This window comes from Acipenser ruthenus, chromosome 19 (genome assembly GCF_902713425.1).
Source record: "Acipenser ruthenus chromosome 19, fAciRut3.2 maternal haplotype, whole genome shotgun sequence".
NCBI classification, from domain to species: domain Eukaryota; kingdom Metazoa; phylum Chordata; class Actinopteri; order Acipenseriformes; family Acipenseridae; genus Acipenser; species Acipenser ruthenus.
The window spans coordinates 886,273-900,813 of NC_081207.1; the positions used below are offsets into that span (position 1 = coordinate 886,273).

General features: G+C 40.7%; 1 protein-coding gene across 8 annotated transcripts in view; it reads left to right on the forward strand.

Annotated features, from left to right (window-relative positions):
* LOC117424633 (probable helicase with zinc finger domain) overlaps positions 1–14,541 on the forward strand; it is a 40,589-nt gene that overhangs the window by 10,787 nt on the left and 15,261 nt on the right. For 6 of the 8 annotated variants that reach the window (XM_034041206.3, XM_058992270.1, XM_058992271.1 and 3 more), the window contains exons 13-21: positions 614–744; positions 1,552–1,734; positions 2,798–2,899; positions 3,649–3,827; positions 6,540–6,658; positions 7,770–7,915; positions 9,033–9,180; positions 11,206–11,389; positions 11,684–11,912. In XM_034041206.3, the coding sequence (XP_033897097.3) occupies positions 614–744; positions 1,552–1,734; positions 2,798–2,899; positions 3,649–3,827; positions 6,540–6,658; positions 7,770–7,915; positions 9,033–9,180; positions 11,206–11,389; positions 11,684–11,912 (1,421 nt within the window). The remainder of the gene's footprint in view (positions 1–613; positions 745–1,551; positions 1,735–2,797; positions 2,900–3,648; positions 3,828–6,539; positions 6,659–7,769; positions 7,916–9,032; positions 9,181–11,205; positions 11,390–11,683; positions 11,913–14,541) is intronic. The other 2 variants (XM_058992268.1, XM_034041212.3) reach the window with 1 other exon arrangement.

Consider the following 14,541-nt stretch of genomic DNA (forward strand, 5'->3'; position numbering starts at 1 on the left):
AAAATCTGATGAACACAAAGTGCTAGAGGTAGAAAGATACGAAAGCTCTCATTTTTACTCTTGATGGCCTTGCAGTAATTGCTAGATAACTGCTGAAATACAAATTAGAAAACAGTGAGGGATTTCAAATTTCCTGCGTAAAATGCATCTTTCTAAGTTGTGTTTCTACTGGCAGTGCAAATTGAATTGATATCTAAATAAAGGCTGTTTGGTGTATAGATGCTGAAATATACAAGTGAAGCTTATTATTGAGGCTTTCAGTATAGCATTACAGCTCCTCATAAAAACAGATCTGAGCTGAAGAGACCTTCCACGTTTCCTAAGTGACCGTACTTGTAGCAGTGTAGAAACTCAAACACAAATATTGCAGCTTGCAAACACTGTGTATCATTTTAATGATTCAAGTATTTTGCCACAATAACCAGCTTTATTATTTTAGAGATCCTGTATGTAACTGTGTATATAATCTCAAGGGTGTGCATCATTTGCGTGCGTGTGTGTGTAAATAATTCAATACTAAATGAAGGCAGAACAGACTTCTTTGCCAAAGTGTACAATCTAAACGTGCCTGAGAGGAGGCCAGCAGATGGTCAATGTCTGCTCTGTCCTGCAGGTGGAGCTTCAGTTCCAGCTGAACCGCACTCCTCTCTGTGAAATGCATTATGCTCTGGACAGGATCAAGGACAACAGTATTATGTTTCCAAATGCCAGCTTGACGCCCACCATCCCCTGGAGCCCCAACAGGTATGGCAGGTCCTGATTTAAAACGACACTCTCTGCAGCATTTTGTATCCACTTGTGAAGAGCTGGCTGCAGTGTCAGATTCTGCTCTGTGCGTGTGCTCAACGGTGCTTTTATTTCATGATCATTTCAGATATAGTCAAATAGAAATTATGTATAATATGTTGAAGTTTATTCATTTATTTATAAATGGGCATTTCCTACAGTTTTTTTTTTGAGTGCTTAGTCCCTAAAACATGCCATTATCATGCCCCAGCAAGCGCAAGTATTCTTTTTGGTTATGAAACATCCCTGAGTGAACGCATTCGATGGCAGGAGCTGTTAGCCATTGCCTCGAGGGGCACAGATGTAGCCAGAAGGTTATTTCAGTAGCAAGGGCAGTTTTGCACACTTGAGGGTACTAATGTAACCTAAGGGAAAGTTTGTGCTCTGCTACACACTGGTAAACTTGCTTTATCACTTATGGTATGCAAAAGTTTCTCTGCATTTTTGGCTATCACATGCTCTTGGCCACACTAACGTTACGTGTGGTTGCTAACTTAAGAGTTTACATTTTTCGGATTATATTGAAGTATTATATGTTCTGTACAAGTGTTATATATGTTAGGGAAAAGCAGTTAAAAAGTGAGTTGCCAACTGAGCCACCCAACATCTTTCTTAAACAAACCTAACGTTTTTTTCTGCTAATACAAATTTTTTTTTTTTTTTTAATGTGGTTTGGCTGGTGATGGTTTCTAGCTGTAATGAGGGGAGGGGTGGGGTATGATGCATTGCAGGCTGATGCTTACTTTGTTTCTCCCCTGTGTTGAGCAGGCAGTGGGATGAGCAGCTGGACCCCCGTCTCAATGCTAAGCAGAAGGAGGCCATCCTGGCCATCACCACCCCCCTCCACTTCCAGCTGCCGCCCGTGCTCATCATCGGGCCCTACGGCACGGGGAAGACGTTCGCTCTGGCTCAGGCAGTCAAGCATATTCTCAAGCAGCAGGACTCCAAGTGAGCTGCCTGGCCAGCTACAGCTGGGGCCAAAACATTTACATCACTCAGAATTTTAGGATTGAGAGATACTGATTTAAAAAAAAAAAAAAAAAAAATAGATGAACATCATTTAGATATTTTATTTAACATCATGTAATTAAAATAATATTGTGAAAGTCTACCGGAAGCCATAATAGTAGTTCATGTCAATATTTCATGCTGGATATCAAAATGTCACATTTTTCAGTTTGTCAGTGTTTTATTTAAGTATATGGAAAACTACAAAGCGGTATGTAATTCAATATGTTGCCAACATTATTCAGCAGGTTTCTTTCGACTTTTTGTGAAGCAAAATTAGTTAATTATATGGGGTGATGCAAAACCTTTGGCCATAGCTGTATTTCTCTCTCGCTCTCTTTCTGATGGATTTTGAAAATTGTGATCATACCAGTAAGATTGACCATGGTTGTGCAGGGATAGAAATAAGACTCCCGTTGCATAGCATTTGATCCATTCCTGGTTTCACTGCAAGTTTATTGAGACACACCTGAGCTTGTTACCTATACACTGTGGCTGATCAAGCTCATAGTAAAACCTGGAATGGGTGAGTGCTGTGCATTGGAAGTCTTATTTCCATCCCTGTAGTGGGAGGTGCATGGCAGTGCAATTCTTTCTTTTCATAAGGTTAGATGTAGTATGCAAATTTCACCTGTTGTCGCAGCTAACCTTTACACACTCTATGATACGCTACTGTTGCAATGATTACAAGTTGCAACAAACCGGGTAGACACAACCCAAAGTGCATTCACTGCGAAGATGACATTAGTCAAACCGTTCACTGTGCGTGCAGAGTAATATTGTAATGTATAGGAGGCCCAGTGTGCGGATGACAGAATGCAATATGAGATGCATTCATTTTTCATATGAACTCTGTTTCTTGGGAGTGTGAATGTTTGAGTGGCATGATTTTTTGTTTTAAAAAGAAACATATTTGATGCACATTGTGTTTTTCATTGGTTTTTTTTTTAAACATATACACTTGAGTGTAATCAGATTTGATATCTGTTTTGTTTTTCTCCAGAGTTCTTATTTGCACCCATTCAAACAGTGCTGCTGACCTGTACATAAAGGATTACCTTCACCCACATGTAGAAGCTGGCAATCCGCACGCCAGACCTCTCAGGTATGGAGGTTTGACTTTTTTCTTTATCTTCAAACAAAATCATGTGCAGAACTGCAAGGCTTTAAAAACCGCCCCTGTTTGTGAGCAGACGTTCGCTGTGTTTTAGGTCAATTGGTGCAGTCAGTATTCCCTTCCTACTGAAGGGAAATGTCACTGGGAGTGGACCCGGTTAAGTGACCAGGGTATTTATAGCCCCGCTGTGATTGATCTGTTCATAGCTGATTGAACACTGCGATTCTGGATGCCCTTTATTTATAACACGGATGACAAATTGGCTAAATATCAACTGCGATGAGAATCTTCCCGTACCAGGGGAGAACGGTGGCAACAGTCATTTTGCCTTGCTCATAAAGGACAATATTGTTAATTTTGAATGATAACAATTAGTTTTTCCCCACTAGGGAAAATGGGGAACAGACGCTCCTATGTAGGTATTTCAAGCCGAATCACAAGAGGACTGATTTATGCCTCCTTTTAAAAGTCGGTAAATGTACCGTAAAATCAAATCACAAGATTTAAAAATACCCCCTCCTGGTGTATAAACATATTTATCACTTCTACTTTCAGCTACATATTGAGAACCGACTCATGTACTTGTGATTACACGTTTCATGGGTGTTCCTCCGCACCAGCACAGCCCTTTGACATTGTCGTCATCATCACTAAGCGTGATTAACGGGCTGATTCCTGAACCTCTAGCATCTGAAACATTCTTTCTTTCTTTTTTTTTTTTTTTTTTCTCTCTCTAGAGTATATTTCAGAAACCGATGGGTTAAGACAGTCCACCCCACAGTCCAGCAGTACTGTTTAATATCAAGCACGCAATACGCTTTCCAGATGCCACAGAAAGAAGACATAGTGAAACACCGTGTTGTTGTCGTCACTTTGAGCACCTCTCAGTATCTGTGTCAGCTTGATCTTGAGCCAGGTGAGTACAATCGCACATTCTGTCGATTTTGTAACTTTGGTCATCAGCCAGGGGAGGGGTGTCTGTCTCCCTCCACCTATGAGAACGCAGCGAAATCGAATTGGTTGGTAGATGGGAAGTCGTATTCGTAGACTGGCACAGCTTGGTTTGAGTTATTTACAGCAGCGGCACAGAAGGATTACATGGTTTCAGTGTCCTGCACTGACAAATAAATTAAAATGGAAAGCATATTGGTATGTTAGATTCGTTTACCTGTTTTTAACCAAGTTCACTCTTGCAAGGCTGCAGACCTGTCTACTGGTCTAGGAAAACAAACGGCTATTGTATACATGTGTTACCGCCTTTTAATGCAGAGGCTCTGACCACTGTAAAATAGTACACCTTCTCCAGAGTTTTGCATGTGCTGCATATCAGACTGTTACTCACAGAACCTGAAACCCCAGGCAGCTCGACATGGCGTTGTGAAGACGCCCTGCAGAGTTCCTTTTGGGTGTCACGGCTCCCTTCGTTATTGGCACTCATGGGGCGAGAAGTGTGAGTGCTGCGAGGCAGGAAGCTTGTTAACCTTGTGTCTGCGAGAGACCCATTCTTAAGAACGTTCCCCCAGTTTGCTAATTTCCATACAAGCCATTAGCATCAGTTAAGTGCTGCTGCAGAATGTTGTCTGTCTACTTTTGAAATGAGATGCAGTTTTACTTTGAAAAGATTGGAAGTGACTAATGAGCCTATAATTTATTCTAGTAAATCACTGTTTTATTACTGTGTTATTAGTCTGGTTAAACGTGTTACAGGGCACACTGTTTTATTCCCTGTTGGGATTTATTCTGCAGAGGGACTTACAGCTTCAATTTAAAGTGTTTACGGTAATTGTATAACCACAGGTGTCTAGGGCTTGGTTACAAGCTTTTGAAATAGCTAATTGATTAAAGAAGACAATGCCTCAATTTCTTTGTAGCAGCGTAATTATTTAGCTTCAGATTACTTTCTTTTATTGCTGATGTTGTATAATTATCATCATCCCATGGAGCAAATTACTCTGGAAATGTGGCTTGCAGTCTGTCCTGCATTGTTTTTAATTCATTGTCAAATTGCTGTCTTTTGGTAGGCTATAAAAAAAAGTATTGGCAATTGAGAAGGTTCTCCATGGGAACATGTGAAGACTGGCAATTATTTTAATGTTCTTATAAATGAGGAACATATCGACAGACCCGTATGTAGGCAGTTAGATGCTTGTTGTGGATTTCTTTAATTCTCTAGTAATGTCCTTGTCACAAACTGATTTGTATCTTTTCAGTAACGGGCATAATCCTGCCGCGTTGCAGATTACATGGCCCTGTGAAGACAGTTTAAATTACCAGTTGCAGAGTGTAAAATGCATTTTTTAGTTTGCATTATTTTGTAAAAGACATTTGCTGGTTTTCACCAGGGTGTATTTGGAGGGGTTTTGGGCTATTCAAGTCCTTGATTTCCAAATTGCTATTGCCCTCGCATGAGTGTGTTCAGAAAAGCAATTAGTGCTGCATTTGTAAAATTGGTTTCCATTTCCCACTTGTGCCAAATATGTGTAGGTCTAATTTATTTCTTCATACGAGTTGGTGGCTGCTGCTGCTTTAACTGTTAATGATTGTAGCGCTGCTCTGGAGCTAAACCAATGAGCAACAGATATCCTGGAGACTCTCAATCCAATTCCTCAGGCCTGCAGATGCTCACTGTCGTTCCTCGGCCAAGTTCTTCTCCTTCTAGCACGGCAGTGCGTGTCCTGGGGCAGCAAGCCCTTAATACTACAACTGTAAAACATTTTGCAGACAAATTCCAGCTGCCAAAACAATATAGACCTATGCTTTTCAGAAGCATGGGAAGCAAACACACCTAGGGATATAGGGAAGCAAAAAACAAACAGGAATATGATGAAACTCAATCCAAGATAATGTAGAAACATGAAGTCTTGCTGTGTTCTGTCCAGAGATTCCTTTGCTATTTGCCATTTCCATAGCTATGTGAAATCTGTATCTCTACAGACTTTACCCTGTAGCTTTGCTCCCACCGTCAAAACTCCCACCTAACTTCTGTCTTCCTATTGCTGTGACTATTTTTTTTTTTTTGCTTCCAAAAAAACCTGATAGTGTTGATATGTTTTATATAATCTTTATTCCTTTCTGTTGTGAGGCCCGAACTCATTTGACTGATTCTTGGTAATTGCTGCTCAGAACAATCCTGGGGGATTTCCGATCTGGGTGCAGAAAGCTGTCCTGTAACCTGACCGCCTCGGGCATGCTTGGGCACATGCCCTCCAGCTGGTACTGGGACCCAGTGGTCAGACTAGTTTGGAAACAGAGCTCTGCCTTGCCCTATGCTAGAATATTACATTCGTACCTCTGGAATAACTTTAAATTTAACCTTTTAAATTTACCGATGGAGTCGACTTCTTCTTTGGCATTGCAAGATACAATGCTTTCATTGTATGATCTTCGAAACAAAACAATACATGGGTCACTTGTTTTTGGAATCACAGTCCGCTGTAAAGTTGTTTTGATCATGTGATTTCCCTGAAGACAATTAAGCAGTTATCGGAATTTTGCAGTTAACTTTTTTTTTTTTTAATTGTATATTCTGATATAAAAACACAAAGCTTGGGACCCTGAAAAGAACAATGAATGAATGAGTGGCTGCACATGATTTTTAGTATTTGTAACTTCTTCTCTTCTTTCTAAGGTATCTTTACGCACATTCTGTTAGATGAAGCTGCTCAAGCCATGGAGTGCGAGACCATCATGCCTTTTGCGCTCGCCAGTAACAGCACGAGGATCGTGTTAGCAGGAGACCACATGCAGGTAAGCAAAATTAGTCTATAAAACAAATTGCATGTGAAGTTGAATATCTTCGTCGAGCATGTTTTCAGTAGAATTTTGAAATTTGCACAGTTTGGATTGAAACAGCACTGTGGGAGCAGGCTTTGCAGGAGCCCATCTACAAATTCCCTGGGTTATAAGGAGTGGTCCTCCAGAGCCATTCTGTCATCTTGCACACCGTCCTGGGGGCCATGCACCCCACTGAAAATGTTACTCGAGGTGTTTCTAATATTGTGTATACGCACCACTACCCAGAGAGGGGCTGTTAGTCTGAAGGCAGTGAGAATCCTGCCAGGCTAGGAATAGTGCCACCTAGTAGCGGAGCTTCTGCTTCAGAGCAGATGGGAACCAATAGGAACCCAGGCAGTGTTTCTTCTCTCTTACATTACAAAGCAGCATGAAAATAGAAGTGCACTGTGTTAATGACACAGCCAGTCGAGAGGAGCTGAGATTGGATCATTAGTAACGCCAGTGTGAAGCATTAGATTGGTTGATGTCATTATTCTCGTTACTGGACCAGATTCTGTTGAGAGAGAAAAAGAAAAAATATTTGCAGCAGTATCCAAATTTGGAAGGCTGCCATTTTTTTTTTTTTGTAATGCATTTATTTAGTTAAGCAGTGGGCAGCAGTGTGGAGTAGTGGTTAGGGCTCTGGGCTCTTGACCGTAGGGTTGTGGGTTCAATCCCTGGTTTGGGACACTGCTGCTGTACCCTTGAGCAAGGTACTTTACCTAGATTGCTCCTGTAAAAACCCAACTGTATAAATGGGTAATTGTATGTAAAAAATAATGTGTAAAAAATAATGTAATTGTATGTAAAAAATAATGTGATATCTTGTAACAATTGTAAGTCGCCCTGGATAAGGGCGTCTGCTAAGAATTAAATAATAATAATAAATAATAATAATAATAGTTAAGCTTAATTTGGTCTATCATCACATTTTTAAGTTTACAACAGAGGTAATATCAAAGTCCTCCCCACTGAAGTCTTTTTTAAGCATCATTCAGTGGTGGTGTTTCAAATCCTTTTATTAGCAGTGCTTAGAGAATTGTGTAGTTTTGTTCATAACCCTTTCTTTCTTTGCTCTCCCCAGCTTAGTCCCTTTGTGTACAGCGAATTCGCCAGAGAGAGAAACCTTCATGTGTCGTTGCTGGACCGGCTGTACGAGCATTACCCTGCCGAATACCCCTGCAGAATACTGCTGTGTGAGAATTATCGCTCCCATGAAGCTATCATCAAGTAGGTGTGAACTTTTTCACGTCACACTTTTGTTCAACTAACGCGAGAAACCCGGGGGATACAGAAACGAGCCCCTAAGCACTTACCCCACGAAATACAATTGGATCGCTCTTAGCAGTGTGCAGCGCTTGAATTTCCGAACTGTTCAGAGTGCGCAAGCGAGCTGCGGCTCGTCATTTATCACTATTATTATTTTAGAGGATGCGTTTTTGCATGATTTATAATTCACAGCCCTAATTGCTTAAAGGAGCTGAGATAATAAAGGGGTTGAGATCCTTGTTTTTCAGTACCTTAGCCGTGAGGCTGACAGAAGCTTGTAATACAAACAGTGCAGTGGTTGTTACATGCCACAGCAATCTGGCCCAACTGTCTTAAAGGAGAATTTGACTGAGGTTTCAACTAATCTCTACCTCGATAACCCAGTATCGCTCCCCCAACTCAACTCAAATCTGTGCACGTTGAAGTTTTTATTTTTTCTGCAATTCGAGACGCTCTGGTTTTGGTTATGTACACCTTTTTGTAGCTGTGTGCTGCATCAAAGCTGGTATTGGCGTGCCCCATTGTTATCTGCCACCAGAGGGGGCTGTGTTTGTTGTCAGCAGCCCAACATACTGCATCTAGGCTACCCAATTTGAAGTACAGCATGATTTGTGCCTTTGTTTTAACAACCGGTTTCTTTCTGCAGTTCTATGTATTCTGTAGGCATGTGGGTGCCGGGGACATACTGCATATAAGCAATAATATGTAGGAACGTGTTTTATTGGGGGGTGGGGTGGAGGGGTTATATCGTACCATACCTTCACATTGCTTTTGTTTTTACTTCACAAAGTAAAGATTTATAATTCCTGGTGTTGCTGGTGATTTGGAATGTTTTTATTGTCCGCTAGACAGAACACTGGCCCGGAGGTTTTATTGAAGTTTTATTGAAGCAGCTAATAAATGGCTAATATTGTCAATCATGTACAGTAACCAACAAATTTATACTGGGATTTAAGGCTTGACACTCAAACAACTGGATGCTGGAGCCATTAAGTTGTGGGCTGTGGGAAATAACTGGGATAGACGTTCCTCGGTCAAACACTTGAAATCTCAACTACATTTTGTGTTCCTGTTCTAGTTACACGTCTGAACTGTTCTACGATGGGAAGTTGATGGCCAGTGGTAAACAGCCTGCACACAAAGACTTCTACCCGCTGACATTCTTCACAGCAAGAGGAGAGGATGTGCAGGAGAAAAACAGCACTGCCTACTATAACAACGCTGAGGTAACGCAAAACGCCCCCCACACACTGTGTGCACGATTTCCTTTTCTACCGGCTCCTTTTGTTTTGCCCGGATACAGTTACTGGAACTAGGTTGCTGTAAAAATATTATACAATAAAATATACATACGTACTCACTAGCAAATACTTTTATTAGTCTATATAACTCTTGAACCCCATTTTTTTATTTCATTTTTTTTTACTGTGTCAAGGTAACCTGGATTTTGTCATGCCCGTGGCTGAAGATGAGTGCAGAAGTAGGGCATGGGAGATTAAGTTGTTTGAGCATGAGCATGGTATTCAGTGACTGAAATTATCTTGCGTGCCAGGATTCAATGTTAATTTAAAGTCTCTTGCATATGGGCTCGCTCCCGGCACACACATTTCTGTACCTGTTTGTGCAATTGTACAGAAGCAAACTTATTGAAGGGGCATTGCTTGTTAAGTGACCTTGTTTGGAAGGCAGTAATGTAAGTAATCATTTGGACCTGCTGCTGGAACTGTTTGTGTGAAGGCCTCCCAGATATAGATATTGATCGAGAAAGGCTCTTTAGTTGATAAAGCTCAAAACAGGAGGTGATTTTAAACCTTGTAATCCAATAAATGGCCGTTGCTATAGCAGTGAGGCGATGCCGAGAAAGCCATTGGATTTTTCATCAGTGTATGTGTCACTGTTTCATAAAGGCAAGGGGAGGTCAGGAAAGGTCCCACAATATTATCAGAGCAGACACCATTAAAGTCATTACTGACTGAAAGGTGAGTTATTACCAGCCCCAGGCAAGCTAGAGGCACAGGAACGACTTCATGATGACAAGACATTCCCAAGCAGTGCTGGCTGATAGTATTCATGTAACTTGCCATTTGCAGTAATAATAAAAAATAAAACATGCTGTTGTGTGTTTATACTGCAGTACATACAGGCAAGACTACTACAGATTTTGAAGTTTCCTTATTAAACAGGTATAATATGCATTTCAATAGTGTGTAAAAACAAATAGGTTTGTTGTTGGGTAGCATAGGCTCAATGTTACAGATAAATATACCCAAGTTTATGATACTTGATTATCCAGTGCCTTGGAGAAGGTCCTGTGTTGGCCGATCAGCATTTGGTTACAGTGAATAGTCTGGACCAGATTAACTGGGATATGATCGTGCATCAGAAAAGTAACCCAAATGTATCGGCTAAACGCAGAACAATGACTAAGAGTACATTTATTTTAATGAGTAGCGGTCCTGTTTTTCATGATGTGAAATTACTGCTGTCTGTTTCTGGTCATTGACAGGACACTGTTCTACTGCAGAACTGAGTGCCCCTCAGCAGATTAAGCTAATTATTTAAAATACGTCATAGAAATTAGCTTGGGTTGCGGTAAATGTTAAGGGTGCAGTGGCCGCAGAAAAATGGGCCTTGATGCAACTTGTCACGAAGTGGGAAACCTAAAGAAAATAATTATTTCTTTCGTTGTTGTTTTGAATATTGTAGGTTAATTGCTGCATTGTAATCTAATTATTTAAGCTGCAGTGAAGATTGATTTAATATGGCACTTACCAATCAGAACCCTGGCAGTGGCAGCCACATCTGTTCCATTGCTGATGTGATTTATTCATTTTATTAGATCTTTTAGTGTTCTTCTAGGGGTACTTTATTCATCTGTTCATTTATTAACAAATACATAGCCAATTATATTCTTGGTTCAGTGATATTTAAAATCCCCCTATTGAGTTTTAAAGGCAATTTTTATTTATTTATTTATTTATTTATTTTAACATATAAATGAGCTCTTAATAATCTGTAGTTTGTCAAGAACTTTAATTTAGTATATTGTATTAAAAACGTTTCTCATTTCTGTTTTAACAGCTATGGCTTTTCAGTAAAGGTGGAAGAGTACATTTTATTCGTGATAGCTTTTTTGTGATTGTTTCTTGTTTTAGGTTTGCAGTGACTGTAGATGGTGTGAATGTAAGGTTTCTTTGGGTCTTCTGAGTACGTGTTGTATAACGCTGTGCACCGTCTCATCCGTGCTGCAGGTGTTCGAGATAGTGGAGAGAGTGGAGGAGCTGCGGAAGAAGTGGCCGGTCGCCTGGGGTAAACTGGATGAGGGGAGCATCGGCGTGGTCACTCCGTACGCAGACCAGGTGTTCCGGATTCGGGCAGAACTGCGCAAGAAGAGAATGTCCGATGTCAGCGTTGAACGAGTCTTGAATGTTCAGGGTGCGTGGCTTTGAAAGGACCAATCTGAGTAGCTAGAACTTTTTAAAAGCCCTAAAAATATGTATGTGCTTTTTTATTTTTATGAAAACATTTCTAGATTGATGATTTCACAATTTTATATCAATAAAATCTATATCGAGAGCTTAAAAGTTAGAAATTCCCATTACCTCTGAAGAGACATTTGAACTCTTGAAATCCTAGCGTCGGTATATCGTTGTTACAGCGCCAGCTCTTAGCGTCTATTCGCACCGTTGCCTTGATTGACATGGGTGGTTTTAATGTATCATTTTTCAGGAAAACAATTCCGAGTGCTGTTCCTTAGCACGGTGAGGACGAGGCACACCTGCAAACACAAGCAGACAGCGATAAAGAGAAAGGAGCAGATGGTCGAGGACTCCACAGAGGACTTGGACTATGGCTTCCTGTCCAACTATAAGCTGTTGAACACGGCGATCACAAGGTCCCAGTCCCTGGTGGCTGTGGTCGGAGATCCCATTGCCCTCTGCTCTGTTGGGAGATGCAGGTACGTTTTACAAATTAACCCTTTCAGTCCTGAATCGGATTAGGTTCTGCACGTTTGGGCTGATTTTCAGCCACTCCGAGGATCTGATGTGCACTGACCTGCCAGTTGCCTTGAGTTGCAGCATCAAAACTTCTTGAAAGCATCATCTGCATCGTCCAGTGAATTCTCCTAGCCGTGTGAACTACTCTCCTGCTTCAGTCCCCACCCCCTGTAATCTAAACTAATCTGTGCTGTTTTATAATTAGTAAATCTATACTCGGTAATTAAGACTTTTAACGTGAGGCATTATGTGAATCTCTTTCCCACCCTCCCCTGTGTGACTTCACTCCACCCGAAGAGAAACGCAGAGCAGAAATGCAGGGAATCAATGGAAGAGATATTGGAAAGAGGGGATTCTCAGATAGGTGGATCATAAGGCATTTGTGTGTAGGTGGACAGAAACTGCCAAGTATCTGCCCTGCAAACATCTTTATCTTTTTTTGCAAACGAAAACATCCTCATCAGTGGGAAAAACAATATATAACCACCACAATGCTGTCATGAGCAACTGGTAGTTTGCCCAGTGAAATTAATTATCTTTATGGTAGAGTTATAAAGGTGATGTGGTTAGCTTGTGAAAATTAGAAATTCTTTCTCACACTCGCAGCAGCTTGTTCCTGAGGTGTCTGTTTTTATTCCCAATCTTTCACACTCCAGTAAAACTGCTTTTTGCAAGGAAAGACAGATAGCAGGGAGGAGGGAGAAGGAGCGCTTGGGGCATTCAGAAGAACATGTGCTGTTTCCTCAACAGAGACCTGGCACGTGTCGCTGCAGGCTTGACTGGGTCATTGGACTATCACAGAGAATCTGTTTGGCAACGACACCCCCACTGAAATAGCATGCGTATTTACTTGAGCATTTCAATTCCTTGAGACTTTGCAGGGTCCAGTTGCCCTCAGGAGTCCCAAACCATTCTCTTTAGCTTTACTACCAGATATTCTTTATTTGAGAAGGGTATAAATAGAGTAAATGATGTCTAAGAGGTTCAGCTATTCTAATTGACAATTGTCAGAGTGTGTTGACAATAGCTAGTTTAAGTGCACCCTGTTCTGCTGAAATGGCTTTTGAAGTGCCCTGCTTGTATCTGTCAGTGCTCAGTTAAGTATGAAAGATGAAACTGCTGCTGGTTTATTTGTTTCTTTGCTATGTCAAAAGCATGGTGGAAGCTGATCAGCTGATTTATATTCTTGGTAAATCATTTTTTATTGGCTATTTTATAGGCACTAGAAGAGGCTTGTGTTTTATTGTGGGCCTTGAGCAACAGTTTGGTAGAAGAGATTCTTCCCTAACCATCCATGAAATAAAAAAAGACACTCTGTATATACCTTCTATTCAGTCTTGAACAAAGAAGACTACGCGACGATCTGATTCAAGCATTCCAAATTCTAAAAGGTATTGACAATGTCGACCCAAGGGACTTTTTCAGCAAGGACCAGGGGTTACAAATGGAGATTAGATAAAGGGGCATTCAGAACAGAAAATAGGGGGCACTTTTTTACACAACAGTAATGTTGTTGAAGCTGACACCCTGGGATCCTTCAAGAAGCTGCTTGATGAGATTCTGGGATCAATAAGCTACTAACAACCAAACGTGTTCTCACTCGGATGTTGAAAAGCTTTGTTGACTTTGTCCGTTTTTAAATTATTTCATTACGGTCCTTGACACTGCATTCATAAATTATATGTAATTATATCCAATTAACATCTGATACTTGCTTCTCCATGGACTTGACTACACCTGGGCATGACCGCATCATGGTAAAGTTCAGTCTGGGTTTCAATTAATTACAACTGCTGTCTGGAGATGTATTTGTTCCAGATGTCACATGTGAGCTTGGACTGTAACACCAACCTTTCACCTACAGCATGATCTGTGAAATATCTGCATTGTAAAAAACAAACATTCAAGCAGTGAAGGGGCTACTGTTAAGAAGTAAGAAAACAGAGAGAATAAAAACATTCAGAACATTTGAAATACTCCGATGTGATTGAGGGGGAGTGCAGGTTTATTTTAACAAGCTGTTGGCTCAAATGGGTGCGTTTTTATAAATGTACCAATTTATTTCCAGACCTACCGCTAATAAGAGATTAAAGTTCACCTAATGCTTAAGAAATCTAGACAGCCCTTTGCTCCTTTTGCAGTAGCTTCACATGCTGTGTCATTAATATGTAGCTTAAATTATGCTTGACCTTTTTAAAAATAAATATATGAATCCACACACCAGTAAAGCCTCATTACGTTGGCACAGCCAGCTTGCTTTCAAGAGGGTTTTCTTTTGTTATAAAGCACGATGTTTGCCTACAGTTAACAGAAACTGAAATCGCTCAGGCTTGACCGCTTTATATTTTTGATAAAGAAGCTAACATGCAGGAGGTTTTATTCTGTTGTTATTTTTGGGGGGTGTTAAGCCGAAACACAAAATGATCAGCAGTTGCAGGATGACATGTTAATATGGACAGGGTTATAAATGAATAACACAGGCTTACAAGTACAAAGCTGCTTTCTTACAAAGGTGCAGAGTCTAGATCCAATCAGAGATGCTTTCTTTGTATTGACGAGTGTGTGTGTGCGTGTGAACATTGCCTAGAT